This window comes from Ptiloglossa arizonensis, chromosome 6 (genome assembly GCF_051014685.1).
Source record: "Ptiloglossa arizonensis isolate GNS036 chromosome 6, iyPtiAriz1_principal, whole genome shotgun sequence".
NCBI lineage: Eukaryota > Metazoa > Arthropoda > Insecta > Hymenoptera > Colletidae > Ptiloglossa > Ptiloglossa arizonensis.
The window spans coordinates 18,136,292-18,151,433 of NC_135053.1; the positions used below are offsets into that span (position 1 = coordinate 18,136,292).

The 15,142-nt window shown below is 41.4% G+C and overlaps 3 protein-coding genes across 7 annotated transcripts in view; 1 reads left to right on the forward strand and 2 right to left on the reverse strand.

Moving 5' to 3' along the window:
• The window catches only part of LOC143148703 (uncharacterized), a 47,761-nt gene extending 47,484 nt beyond the window's left edge, over nucleotides 1-277 (reverse strand). For all 4 annotated transcript variants that reach the window (XM_076315307.1, XM_076315305.1, XM_076315306.1 and 1 more), the window contains exon 1: nucleotides 198-277. The gene's annotated coding sequence lies outside the window, so the exon portion shown is untranslated. The remainder of the gene's footprint in view (nucleotides 1-197) is intronic.
• LOC143148398 (transmembrane channel-like protein) lies at nucleotides 1-8,012 on the forward strand. The gene is made up of 16 exons (XM_076314699.1): nucleotides 1-16; nucleotides 89-432; nucleotides 1,016-1,204; nucleotides 1,408-1,643; nucleotides 1,709-1,900; nucleotides 2,392-2,640; nucleotides 2,716-2,785; nucleotides 2,860-3,025; nucleotides 3,800-4,477; nucleotides 4,982-5,088; nucleotides 5,185-5,480; nucleotides 6,101-6,280; nucleotides 6,353-6,473; nucleotides 6,684-6,834; nucleotides 6,901-7,078; nucleotides 7,732-8,012. The coding sequence occupies exons 1-16, from the start codon at nucleotides 1-3 to the stop codon at nucleotides 7,880-7,882; spliced, it is 3,324 nt and encodes a 1,107-aa protein (XP_076170814.1). The 3' UTR covers nucleotides 7,883-8,012.
• The window catches only part of LOC143148697 (uncharacterized), a 27,635-nt gene continuing 20,198 nt past the window's right edge, over nucleotides 7,706-15,142 (reverse strand). For both annotated transcript variants that reach the window (XM_076315294.1, XM_076315295.1), the window contains exons 6-8: nucleotides 11,157-11,323; nucleotides 10,988-11,083; nucleotides 7,706-9,761 (exon numbers count right to left, since the gene is read on the reverse strand). In XM_076315294.1, coding sequence (XP_076171409.1) covers nucleotides 9,354-9,761; nucleotides 10,988-11,083; nucleotides 11,157-11,323 — 671 coding nt within the window. In that variant the 3' untranslated portion in view covers nucleotides 7,706-9,353. The remainder of the gene's footprint in view (nucleotides 9,762-10,987; nucleotides 11,084-11,156; nucleotides 11,324-15,142) is intronic.

Consider the following 15,142-nt stretch of genomic DNA (forward strand, 5'->3'; position numbering starts at 1 on the left):
ATGATAGTACAATTGCGTTCTAATTACAAAAAATAGATAGTAATTTATTATTGAAATAAAATAGTCGTTTATGTTTCATAAAATATAGAAGTGACTAATAATAACGGGCAAGTGACAGTGCTGAGGGCGGCACTGATAATTAATATATCGTTTATGATCGAGATTGTGTGTAATCCTCGCGAAAACCTGTACAGAACTGCGATTTCGATAGAGGAAAGCGGGTGCCAGGAGCAGATATTCGAGAAACTGGAACTGCACAAGAAGGTGCTGAGCGGTGTGAAGCAACAGCCCTGGCCACTTCAGAGGAAAATCAGGCTCGTTCGTCAAGCGAAGTCCTACGTCAGGAGGCACGAAGGAGTCCTTCAGGAGAGGCTGGCTCACACGCGGAGCACCAAGGACGCCATTGCACGTATCTCACTGTTCACTACGAAGGTAATTTTGGAAAAATTGTTTCTCGCGATCTCTGAGCTTGCAGAGAGGTATAATAGTGAACGTAACTACGTTTACGATGCGGACGAACAGAAGACGTAGCCAGTACAGTCTGCGTAAACATAATGTGTACAGTGCGCAGATGAGAAGATTGCATCCGAGGTTACGAAAGGTCCATAATATGTACTGTGCGCAGATGAGAAGATTGCATCTGCTGTTACGAAAGATCTATAATATGTACAGTGCGAAAATGAGAAAATTGCATCTGGTGTTACGAAAGGTTCATAATATGTACAGTGAACAGATGAGAAGATTGCATCTGGGGTTAGGTCCATAATATGTACAGTGCGCAGATGATAAAATTGCATCTGGTGTTACGAAAGGTCCATAATACGTACAGTGCGCAGATGAGAAAATTGCATCTGGGGTTAGGTCCATAATACGTACAGTGCGCGGATGAGAAGATTGCATCTGGAAAGAGTCCCACTCGACTCGATTCCGATAGTTGTGACAATCGTGAACCATTCGTGAATGCATTCGTGAACCGGACACCTAGTTAAGTCACTCGTTCGTTGTTCAATTACAGAAATGGCAATATTGCAGAAGAGAACTGGTCAACCTCCAGACCTGGTTGATCCCCTGGGAGCTTCGAATCAAGGAAATCGAGTCTCATTTTGGATCCGCCGTGGCCTCCTACTTCACCTTCCTGCGATGGCTGTTCTCGATCAATCTCGTCATGTCGGCGATCATAACTGCTTTCGTGGCCATTCCAGAGGTACGTCGAGCGACACGATCTAACGGAAAATTTAATTAGGAATATTTATTCACGATTTTATTAGATTCCCCCGCGGTAGGGTGTTTGAAATAACGTAAAGCACGAACGTGCACACGTGTACCGGTATACCTAACGAGGTTAAGTGCCTCACCTTGGATACACGAGGATACTCGCCATCTTTCTTTTTCGTTCACGACCGGTAGGTGCTCACAGCGGACCCGAGCGCGGCTGGGGAGCGAAAGATCATGCTCAGAGAGGAGAAGATCAAATCTAAGCACTTACTGACACTGTGGGAGTTCGAAGGAATATTGAAGTATTCTCCGTTCTTTTACGGTTGGTACACCAATCAAGACTCCGAGAGCGGTTACCGGTTACCTTTGGCCTATTTCGTCACAAACCTGGTCCTCTACATCTACAGCTTCGTGGCTATATTACGCAAGTAAACAACAATGACCAATAACTGTCTGCTTCTTGGCAAATCGACGAGGCATGATATTTTTTCAGAATGGCGGAGAACTCTCGGCTGAGCAAACTCACCGAGAAGGAGGACGAGTGCGCGTTTTCGTGGAAGTTGTTCACAGGATGGGACTTCATGATAGGCAATCCGGAAACCGCTCACAATCGAATGGCCAGCATTGTTCTCGGGTTCAAGGAGGCTCTGCTCGAGGAGGCAGAAAAAGAGAAAGACGAAAGGAAGTAAGATTATCTTCTGGAATCGATACATCGTTCTTCACGATCACTGTACAATTTCGAAATACAAATCGAATTTATATACCGATCGCTTTTTCGTAATTATTGGATCGGCCACAGTGGCGCCATCTATGATCGATAAAAAGCTTTCCGTATTCAGCATTCTTTGTACTCAATTGACTTCCATCAATTGCCGAATTGCTTAAATAAATAGATATTTTATCTATCGAAGCGATTGGAAGGTGGTTTTCACTCTTTAATATTAATTGATAAACAAAACAGGAGTATAATTTTTTTACAATTCGATGGATGTTCCGTGACTAATGTGACCTTTCTTCCTGAGACACCGGTGGACTTAGTAACTACAACTTCGTTAACTTCGTTTACTTGATTGACTTTCTTATTCGCGAGTTTCGTCGCTTTTAAGTTACCTTGTAACTGTCTGCTCGCAATTTTTGTACCTTTCCACGCGTGTTTAACTATTCGTTGTTTTTCAGTTGGAAAATCATACTGATGAGGATATTCGTGAACGTATCGGTGATATTGTTGTTGGCATTGTCGGCGTACGCTGTGATAAAAATGGTCGCCCGAAGCGCCGAGGAGTTCGAACAGAACGATTGGTGGAGGCAGAACGAGATCACGGTGGTGATGTCCCTGATCTCGTACCTGTTCCCAATGTTTTTCGAGATATTGGGCCTAATGGAGAACTACCATCCCCGGAAGCAACTTCGTTTGCAGCTGGCACGGTGAGTTCGAGATTGTAACGTGTCGCCCGATCTATCCAGGAGAATGATTGTCAAAATGCGCACAATTCGTTGCAGAATAATGGTTTTGAATTTATTGAATCTCTACTCTTTGATATTCGCATTGTTCGGCAAAATAAATTCAATGGTAGGTGAAATAACGTATAAATTCAATTTTACTTCTGAACTTGAGATGTTCGTTCGTAATGTTTTCTATTGTAGAAACAAGACCTGTGGGACCTCCGACCGACGATTATGAATTGCACCTACAAACATATCGAGTGCAACAGCAATATGAACAAGTCGCGACTTCCTTTTACGACACTCGTGTCTCTAAGTTTAGTTCTGGCGGGAAATGTTACCGATCCGCAGTATAAAAATGAAACAAGTAAGTCTTCGTTGTGTTCTCGGTTGAGTTTCGAAAAATCGACTCGATTGTACTAGACTTGAATTCGATTCGATTGAACTTGATCTAAATCGAAGAAGCTGAATTTAATTCGAGCCTACTCAATACGATTGCTTTGAGTTTGAGTCAACTCGTTTGAATAATTTCGTCTCGAAATTACTGTACTCAATTCGACTCGATTAGACTGAACTTGACACTACTCTACTCAATTCGACTCGACTAGATTGAACTTGACACGACTCTACTCTACTCTATTCTACTCTACTCTACTCTACTCTACTCTACTCTACTCTACTCTACTCTACTTCACTCTACTCTACTCTACTCTACTCTACTCTACTCTACTCTACTCTACTCTATTCTACTCTACTCTACTCAATCTGACTTGACTGGCCTAAACTCGACATGACTCTACTCTACTCAATTTGACATAAGTGAACTCGACATGACTCGATTCTACTCAAACAACCTATTTGAATTCGACTCAGCCTTACTCGATACAATTGAGCTGGATTCGATTCAACCCTGCCCAATAAAACTGACCTAAGTCGACTCGATTGAACCCAATTCGAGTAGACCGAATTTGACTCGACTCAACTCAACTCTACTCGACTCTATTCAACCCAATTTGATACACGTTAATTTAACGAACATTTTTACTATCATGTGAATAAAGACACGGTTTGCTAAATTCACTATTTCTTGTTCTTTTTGTGTACTAGAATTTTATTAAGAATATAAATTTATTCTACGCAGCTGTTAAGCCAGTACTACCATCGCACTCGATGATGCCTACAAATTTCTTCTTGAATCCGATATTGGATGACAAATCACTGGAAGAGATATACAATGTCGGTGATTATTCACCCTTGGATTACCTATACGAGAATTACGATGTGGATGACATTAAAGCCAATGAAACCGTCTCGTTTTCGACCGAGAACATACTCGAAGAAGATAATTTTACGTCACAAATGCTCGAGAGGAATGATACTTTCGATACGACCACAATCTATTCTATGGACGATAACTTCACAAAGACTTTTTTCACCGAACTGAACGAAGAAACCAGCGATACGTCGTTGTCCAGTACGAACTTCAACGAGACGACAATTTATGACGTAATAGAAAACGAGGGAAAAACCAGCAGCAAAGATCCTGTCGATACTTCTACCATCTTGGACCCATCATCGTCTTCAACGACGGCTGAAACGATCGATGATTATTCAAAAATCACCACAGTACTGACGAGTACCGAATCACCAATAGTCACCACCGTATTTACCAACGAATTCAGCGAAGAAACAACCGATAAAATGTCTACCTTGGACAGTTCTTCGACGTCGTTGAACGAACGAGTAATTCCACTCGAGAAGAAAGAATACGTCGTCAAATGCTTTGAACAAGTTTGCACGAAGACGATGCAAAATACAAGTATGAACAAAGTTCGATATTTCCGTTCGAATATTATATACTTGGGAGCTAAAAAGAATGCATCTGGATGGAACGCAACTGTGAAGATTTGAATTTTTAAAAAATAGTTGCTCTACTGTTGGTCGAAATTTCGTAATATATTACTAATAAACTAATATATTTTCGTGGAAACGCGAAGAAGCATTCTTTGTAGCTGCCAACAGTACATTTTTTTAATTTATTGCACATTCGTTTCCACAGCTGCTTCGTTGAACTCGCTGGATTTAATTTTATGGCACAGTACATATTTCAATCTCTGCATTTTCACTCACAGGCATTCTTTGAAACTCCCAACAGTACATTTTTCTAATTTCTGCATATTCGTTTCCACAGCTGCCTCGTTGAACTTGCTGGATTTAATTTTACAGCATAGTACATACTTCAATTTCTGCATTTTCACTCACAGGCATTCTTTGAAACTCCCAACAGTACATTTTTCTAATTTCTGCATATTCGGTTCCACAGCTGCTTCGTCGAAGGTATTGGATCTAAAAACTCGCAAAAAGCTTCGTCGTTTGTGTTGGGAGACGATGTTTGGACAGGAGCTCGCCAAACTGACCGTCATGGACATGGTAAATTAAAATTGCAACGATTATTCGACGATCTTCTTCAACTGCTCCATTCCTGTAGCTATTTATGGGCACATTCTGAACGTGTGACATTTCCAGGTACTGGTCATAGTATTCACGCTCAGCATAGACTTCTTCCGCGCTCTCTTCGTTCGTTTCATGAACGGTTGCTGGTGCTGGGACCTGGAAAAGCAATTTCCTCAGTACGGTGACTTCAAGATCGCGGAGAACATACTTCACTTGGTCAACAATCAAGGGATGATTTGGATGGGGATGTTCTTCAGCCCCGGTTTAACTGCGTTGAACCTCCTCAAGCTCGGTATCCTCATGTACCTGCGTTCCTGGGCAGTTCTCACCTGCAACGTGCCCCACGAAGTAATCTTTCGTGCCTCCAGGTAACTAAAATTACTATCATATTATTTTTTATTCGTAATTATTGAAAATCACCGGTCAACAAAGACGTTGACTGATTATAATAGTAGTTCTCGACATCGAACATTGTAATTTCTTTTGTTTACAAATTAGTGCCAGTAACACATCTCTAGCCGCAAGAGCAAAGCACACATAACCTTGTTTGAGCTTCGAAACGTTTACATTGAATAAATTATACTCGTTTCGACCATACATGCGAAATTTCGACAATTCGTTGGAACAGTGGCGTAACCAGAAATTCCAAACATAGAAGAAGGCAAAATTTGTTCGATTCTAAAGAGAAAGACTTTTGTTCAATTTTTGTAAATTGTTTAAGAAAATAGACAATTTTTCAAATCTTTTCACAGAAAGAGGAACATTTACCCCCTTTAGTTACGCCACTGTGGTAGACGATAAACTATTAGGTTGTTCGGAAAGTCATTTCGTTTTTTTTTTTGGTGAAAATGAAACACAATTTTTCAGAGTATATAAACATTTTATTAAATTATATATTCTCCATTTTGGAAAACGAAATGACTTTTCGAATAATCCAATACGATCCTGAATTTTAATAGTCAAGATAAAATTCGCGTAATTTTTTCAGGTCGAACAATTTCTACTTCGCTTTGTTGCTAACGATGTTGTTGCTGTGCGTGTTGCCTGTCGGTTATGCGATCGTTTGGGTGGAGCCTTCGTGGCACTGTGGCCCGTTCTCTGGATACAAGAAAATTTATCATCTGGCCACGAAACAGCTCACGGATTCGCTCCCAGAACCGATACAAAGGTTTCGCGACTCTTTTGATCAACGTTCCCATACGAACTATAAATTTGCAACATCGGAATGTTTAATTCTCAGATGTCTGGATTACATTGCTTCACCGGGTATCGTGATCCCCCTGATCGTTCTGATGACCCTAATCATTTACTACATGGTGTCTCTAACTGGCTCGTTGAGAGAGGCTAACAACGATTTAAAGGTGACAAAGCGAACGATTAATATTCTAATCGCGAAAATAATAATATTACTCGACCTTACCGATCGTGTACAGGGTGTGTCAAAAAAAGTGTTGCAAGCTGTTCCTCCAGATTCTAACAAAGATGTTTCTAGACACAGTAGGCTAATCTTTCGATGTTGAAGAGATTACATTGTGGTACTATTTTTGCACGAAGTTTGATCGTTCTTTCAGATCCAATTACGTCATGAGCGTACAGAAGAGCGACGTAAATTATTCAGAATAGTGAAGAGAAGGGAAGAAGTGGTCAACACCTCGTTCGTGAAATGGAAGAAAATGTTACCAGCTTTGTCCAAAAGATCCACTAAGCCCAGATCGTCCAGAGGTAATCGTGAACCACGTGATTCGAGTTGGTAAATGGATGGCTAGAAGGTTAGGTGACAATTTGTAGGTGAACCGGAAGTTGCAACGGGGGAGAATTCGTTCGAAATGCACGGAAGGAATCGCTCCACTTTGGAAACGACGGAATTAACAGACGTGGAAGAGGACTCGTTTTCACCTGACCAAACTCTATGTAATGACTTCGAAAGTCATTACAAAGACAAAGGACCAATTAGTGGACATACCAGGTGACTAACTGTTAACTTACAGCGAGTAACAAAAAGATCACGGCCACAATTTCGTACAATATTCGATAAACTTACTTTTAAATTTGAGGTTAGGAAATTGTGTTCGCCCACCAGATGGCACTGATATCGATATATAAATTTTTAGATCTGACAATTGTCCACACAGTTGGTACAACTTGGGATACTGTAAACATCGGTTAAAATTATTCTTATTATTATTAAATATTGTATTGGATGCTTCACAACGAAATCTATTGTTGTAGCGAGTTGTTTATCGTACGTGGTCATCAAGGTGCAGTTCCCCCCACCACTTCAGTCACGCCTACTCTCGTGCAGTTCCCCCCACCACTTCAGCCACGCCTACTTTCGTGCAGTTCCCCTCACTACTTTAACCACGCCTCCTCTCAGCGTTCAAAGTTACTCGAAGAGTACATTTATGCACATATTCAATTTCTATTTTTTAGATAGTGTAATAATATCTTCTATGTGTAATAATGTCTTAATAATATCTTCCACGTTCCGTACAATTAATTTATTTCGCGTGAAGGCTATTTTAACGAGAGTCGGTAATTGGTGGTGGGGGTAGGCAAGTGGTGGGGGAAGACAATAACCTCGAAGACACTGATATATAATTTACAATGTATTGCAAACAGAATGACGAGGGTTCTACGTGATTCGTGGGAGTCACAGTCCAGCGACTGCGCCGTGATACCAGAGATTCGCATAAACGAGGAGGAGGGGAAATCGGAGAGCCAACTTCGTACAATTTCCACGGAGAATCACGAACCGAATCAAATAAAATAAAATGAAGCGATCGAGGATGCTCTCTCTCTCTCTCTCTCTCTTACTTCTTCGCCATCATAATACTGAAATGTTTTTATTCTTTCGTTTACATCGAGTCCCGATAAAAATTCATAATCCGCCCGATCGTTCGTGTCGCGTGTATAATTTATTCGTTGAAAAAAAAAGGGCCTTAAGACTAATTTCTTACGCGTTACTCGCGATGAGGTATAAAATCGAAGACGTTATTTTCGACTACGCGGATTAAAAAGATAAAAAGCTTTCACTCGTCGTTACAGTTTCTCGTTTACGCTACTAGCACGTATACCGGGGACAGTCGAAGAGAAATGCTTCCGAACGGTGTTCGGATTCAACGATCGAAAATTTTTTCTTTTTTAATAAAGATTCTACGTTCTGGTATTGCTCCGTATGTCGTAATAATAACAAACGACGTTACGGTAAAAAAATATTTTACGAGCATCTCGAACACGACACTCGGAAGCATTCTTTCTACGTCCATACTATACATGCTACCGGACACACACTCGCGAGGCGTTCGCTTATCAATTATACCTAAAATACTGACGATCCGCGTGGAAAACGAATCGCACGCGGAGTGACCCGTTATCCGTTAAATTATTATCGTCGTTCGTACCTTACGGAACGTTTCACAATTTTCTCGATTCCACGCCAACTTTCGCTTCCATGCGTTTCCACGCGTTCACTTAACATAAATACATATCCCGTAGCTCTCCCCCTTATCTTTCTACGCGTTTCCTTAATAATAAATATTTCACGACGATATCAAAAAAAAAAAAAAAAAAAAATTTTCTCTCCTGTTAAATACAATTTAATGATATGTAGCCGGGTTCTTGCAATTCCATTCTCCGATCGGACGAAACATCGACTTATACAAGAATCGTGGTATCGTTAAATGCAGTCCCGTTCGATCGTCGCCTAGAGAGATTCGAAAATTGCTACCTTAACTTAGCGACGCGACGATGTTCACGATACAATAAATATTACGAACACATTACGACGATCAATGTAAACGGGTGTGCGACTTCGTTTCGTTTGCTGAGAATCTGCTCGTCGATCGGTACACGATTATATCGGTAAATTAACGTTTTTGGTCTCGTTCTGATCACCTAACACGCGAGACAGAGTTCTTCGTCGACGAGGAATACGTTGGAATCGTTATTGTTACAATAAATTCTAACGGATCGTACCCTTTCGATCCATAGTTCTCGCATCGTTTCGTCGTCGTGGACCGTTCGAAGATGTACACCCAAATCGAAGGACTAGCATTATTCCTTTACGAATGTTCGTTGGACTCGTTATCGTCGTTCGAGTGAATCTGTCGTTTAACGCAGCCGTTTCGTTGAGATATGTTCGTCGTCGTTCGAGGCTCGTCGAGCTAAAGCACTCCGTCGTCCATCGTTAACGATGAGTAACGAAGATACGAGCTATCCTCGTCAGTCCCTTGGGTAAATTGTCATCGTTCGTTCAGATTCGGATTGTAGATCGGTCTGCCGCTGAGGAAACTGTTCCCCGCGTTGAGTCCGGTTCTAACTTGCATGTACTTGGGCCTCTTGTTCCTGGTGCTCCAATGGAGGTAGGTGTACCAGCCGGACACCACAGCGCCAAGAGCGTTACAGGTGCTGGAGAAGATCAGGAGGATGGTCAGGATGCTCTCCACCTCTGGACAGTTAAGGTCCATGTATCTAACAGCCGTCACCGTTGAATTCGACGCGTCCTCTCTGGGCCTGCAGACGCAGGTGGCGTTCAACACCCGCGCAGGGTTGCACTCCAGTCCCATCAGACGCACCAGATGCATCATCGAGAATACGCACGCGATGGAACACGTAACAGTCGCCAGAGTCGCGAGGAACACGCTGAGGACCTGTTCGACACAAAAATAACAAGTTGAGTTTCCAGAAGTGGACACATTGGCATAACCATTCGGACTAATCCGAGTTTGAATATCTGTAACACGTTGCCTGACACGTCAGTTTTCTTTGTTTAGAGGTGTCTTTGAGGTTTGATTAATTTGTAGCGTGAAAAGTAGAAATAGTTTGTGGATACAGTTGGTATTGTACAAGTGATGGTGTTAACGTTGGTTGAAAGTTGACAATTTTAAAGACGATTACAAAATGGAATACGAAACTGCCTTGAAAGGTTTTATCCTTGGACTATTTCTCAAAATTCTTAAAATATTCGTCACCTAGGTTGCGTTTCAGCTTGCACCGTTCGAGACTTTCGAACATTAATTGCCTCGTCTTGGAGAAGCTTTTTGGTGCTTTGCCAGACTTCATCGAAGCTTTGGGATAGGTCTGATGTTAATACGGTAGGCTAACTATACTGATCCGATGACGTAAGATTCTTTCACAAGGATAAGTTATCAGATGTCTGTCTCCGATTGCTTCGACTCTCGAGTATATTGCAGAGGCTGATGCAATTCAACCGAAGATCGTTTCTCGAAAATTGAATACCCAGACGATGACGATTCTGGAAGCGTCCACTGAAGTGGACGTCTAACCTACTTGCAAACGTTGCTTCGTAGACGGTCCTCGGACCTACTGACATTAACAAAACCGACAGACTGCAACGATCCGACGACACCAGTACACAGACAAAGTCTAGATACACGAGCGGTCGAAGTATGCGCTAACAACGACGGAACGGACACCTAGCCTCTCGAAGAATTCGAAAGTGCGCAGGTATTAAATCAGATTCTAGTTTCACAATGGATCTTGGAACATTATTATCATCAGAAGTAAACCTCCGGGCCTTTCAAAGACTATCCTACCACTCGGTAGGTATTGAATCGGATCCTACTTTCACAATGGTTCTCGGAACGTTATTATCTCCCTAAGTAGACCTCTAACACATCCACAGATCACTCTCTACCACCGAAGGTGTGCAGATATTAAACAAAACTACACCCCTAACTGTACCAACGATAATGCGAGATTCTGACTCTCTACAGTCTACAAACACGTTAACAACAACGTAACAAACAGCCCATAGTTGTACGAAATCCGGAATCCGTTGCCTTGTTCATCCTCCAAGCATTCTTCAGTCAGAAATCTTCCAATGGAATCTTTTACGCAACTGGAGCTCAATTACCTTCGTCGACGAGAGGCAGAATCCTGGACTCATCCCCGGGTACTCTTTCTTGAAGCAGCACAGCAAGCAAATGCCGAAGCTACCCGAGAGCAACAACTGCAAAACAATGGGACAGAAATGAACGATTCGTTGGTCGATTTTCCAGGGAAGATCGGGACAGATTACTCACCGGCATACCGCTCCAGTACGGATTGTCCGCGATCGGTAGATGAGGCGCCCAGAGCAGTAACCATAACGACAGCGATGTCACCGCGACACCGAGGATCGTTTGCAACGCGGCCAAGCATCGTCCGAGTCGACGATGATAGACCAACGGTGGCAAGAATTTCTGCGGTCCTGTCGAAGAGAAGAAAATCGTTTAAAAAAAAATATATATAGATTCTTTGGAATCTTCACTCGGGAGCAACAATGCCTCGTGATCGTTCGTTCCGGGCGAAACGCATTCGTCGTGAAGCGGTTCTCCTTCGATGTCTCGCGAATTTCTCGAAGAGCCGAAACGAGAGAAATTACGCGAGGGTAATTTATAACACGCGATGGTATCGTAACGCGATCTACAACGATCTATATACTCGCGCATGAGAATTCCGTCACGCGAAACAGCCCAGCGCTAACTGGCGCGATAGAATCTCCTCCTAGTTTGGATCTGGTGGATAGATTGGTGAAACATTGAGAGAATTGAACGAAAGTTCAGACGTTGTCTGGCTTCCATCGGTGATGGAATTAAAAACGAGTTCTCGGTTAAACCCATCGGATGAAACGAGATGAAAATTTGTATGAGAGAAGGAAAGAAAGAAGAAAAGGAAAATTGAAACGCTTGTTGATTCGTGGCTGATCGGTAGCGATTGAGAACGATACGCCTCGGAGTGGAAAATTATTCGGATTTGTTTTTCCAGTTAGACGAAGACAGCTTCTTCGAAGTGGGCAAGGTTGTATAATGAATTCCACCATTGAATTGAATTGTTTGTTGATGGTTATCGAACGGTGTGTGGACTGATGATATAAAATAAGTTACTGGTGTGCATTGTTGAGGACAGAAAATAGAAATAGAGGTCTATGGAGTTTGAGGAGTATAGTACTTGTATATTATAAGAGTACCATTTTGGTAAAATTTCACTGATGACCATTTCTACTACCTGTGTATAATTGTTAGTACTTATATATATAAGTATATTCTATTCCTAAGTATATTTTATATTCTACTACCTGTATAGTACTTATATATTACAAGAGTACCATTTTGGTAAAATTTCATTGATGACCATTTCTACTACCTGTATAATTTTTGACACACTTGCCAAAAATAAAGGAAAATTGACAACTTTCGAACTGCTATAACTCCGTTGGAAATGATCGTAGGATAATGATTTTTATTTCAAATTAAAGCTCGAACTCTCCACTTTACGACACCGTGCTTCGATCTTCGGTTTAATGGATCCTCACCACTACAGCGTGTTAGAAACGAGGGTACGTTGAGAGTTTCACGGTACCGAAAAATTGCAAAGTTCAATGCCCTCTATGGAATGGAACGAATTTTTTCCCAGCACGTCGTTAACGTTATCTTAAATCTCGCTTCTTCTTCTTTAATTTGCTAAAAGAATCGAGTCGCTGCAATTTTTTTCCGAGCAGTTACAACACTTTGAAGTAACACCTGCGTATTTTGGCACGTACCACTGCCATTACCGTCACCAATGGCGTAGGAAGATCAAATTGCTGCTGAAGTTTCGTAACTTCAACTTCGTGCTAAACCTCTTCTCTCAATCTCTCCTCTCTTTCTCTTCCTTCTCTCTTCCTAAACGCTCACAAATCATCTTCCTTCTTCAGCTTCTTCATACTGTTACAAACAAAGAGCCTACCAATTCCCCAGTTACGCAACACACATTAAATGTTATCCACACCGGATAAATTAAATCATAGTTTATACATTCATCTCACCAAGTGTTCCTTTACGTCGTCCCAATAAATATTACAATACGTTAAATTTCGCAAAACTCTTATTTACAGATTTTCATCTCGCATCTCCCGCACCGTGAACTTACGAGCCAAGCGTGGGTCACCGATGACCCACGCTACGCTGAACGCGTTAAAAGCGAAAGAATCGTACCGTTTGGAAATTAATCGCTCAAATATTCACACGAGGAGACTGTCCAACTTGAAAAAAATAAAAAAATAAAAAAAAAAGAAACTTAGAAGCGATTCGCGTCGGTTGGTATCGCGAACCGCTCGTCAAGGGTACAAGAAATCATCATCGGGGTACACCGAGAATACCGCAACGCGATTTTCTCCGGATCCGGCCACGCCACTTTTTGCAGCCACGTCGCGTATGAAGCTATCGCTCTATGTATCTGGCCGTTTGCGACACACATTTTCCCATAGCGAAGCAAACGATTAACGGGTCGATACCGCGACGGATTCCGAGAAACGAATGTAGGGCCGAAAGAAAGGAGAGTTTCCGAACGAAACGGCCTCGCTGTCCCTCCTTACAAGGTATCTTAACCGGACGATCGAACGTCGTGCCGTCCTTGCCATATCGAACTGTCAGGAAACTCGCCCACTAGGGTCGTTTGCACAAGATTTGCCACGACTGTTCCTTGGAACTTTGAAAAAAAAAATAAAAAGATAATAAAAAATAAATGGAGAAGGAAGAGAGAGAGAGAGAGAGAGAAAAAAAACAAATTGAAAAGAAAGAAAAGGTAACGCTTCTCGCCCACACCGACGACTAACGGATGAAACTGATGTGGATCGGATTTCGTTAGATATCTCGCGAGATCGGTGAGAGGAATAATCGAGGATACACGTAAGAATTTATGACGCCTCGACCGTGTTGTGGCGGTTGTATTAATCTAGTTGAGATGTACGATCTTCGATGGGGAAACGTAGGTAGTTTTATAGGGGGGATTTATAGTTGTAGTTGTCTTTGGATCGATGTGACAGCGATTTCTGGAATCGGTGTATTAGGGAGAGTTTACGAGAAGATGAAAGGATGGTTCATAAATAGGTATGATCGGAAACGAGGGCAGGTAGAGGAATTTGTTGTGTATTTTGTACTTTGATCCGAGCGTATAGGTCTTCTTCGGTAGTTGGTGCTATAATGAATGGAGATTAATGTTTGCGTGAAACTAAAATAGATTCGTACCGTTCCCTCGATACCTGTCCCCGAGGGTTCAGAGGGCGTTTCAGTCCTACGTGGGAGTCCTTTTCGAAGGCGGATAATTGTATATGATTGGTAGGGTGATGGATCGGCCTTGGCGAGTATACCAAGAGCCTAGGTGGAAAGGACTCCTTTTACCGGGGAATCATTTACACCTACTGATCATACTTCTATTCCAATTTTTATGAAAAGAGGAACATACTGAAGATGAAAATTCTACCGAGGAACGCCTCGGTGAAGGTATGCCTCGTTAAAAGTACGTACTTTTAATTTTTATGAAAGAAAGTATGTACCAAGGACAAAAATTCTTCTACCATAGAACCATCTACTTGAAAACACTTATTTTTATAAGATAAGGAACATACCAAAGATAACAATTCTATCTAGGAACCATATGCCTCGTTAAAAGTACCTTCTTCTAATTTTCCTATAAAAAGGAACGCACTAAAGATAAAAATTCTTCTAGCAAAGAACCATCTATTCGAAAATACTAATTTTTATAAAAGAAGAAGTACACCAAAGATAAAAATTCTACCTAGGAACCATATACCTCGTTAAAAATACCTTCTTCTAATTTTCGTAAAAGAAGAAACGCACTAAAGACAAAAATTCTTCTACCAAAGAACCATCTACTTGAAAATATTAATTTTTATCAAAGAAGGAACATACCAAAGATAAAAATTCTACCGAAAAACCATATACCTCGTTAAAAGTACTTTCTTCTAATTCTCATAAAAAAAGGAACGCACTAAAGACAAAAATTCTTCTACCAAAGAACCATCTATTCGAAAATACTAATTTTTATAAAAGAAAAAGTTCACCAAAGATAAAAATTCTACCTAGGAATCATATGCCTCGTTAAAAGTATCTTCTTCTAATTCTCGTAAAAGAAGTAACGCACCAAGGGCAAAAATTCTTCCACCAAGGCACCACCTGCTCCAATTGAAAATACCAATTTTGATAAAAGAAGAAACCCACCGAAGATGATCATTTTTCTATCTAGGAAC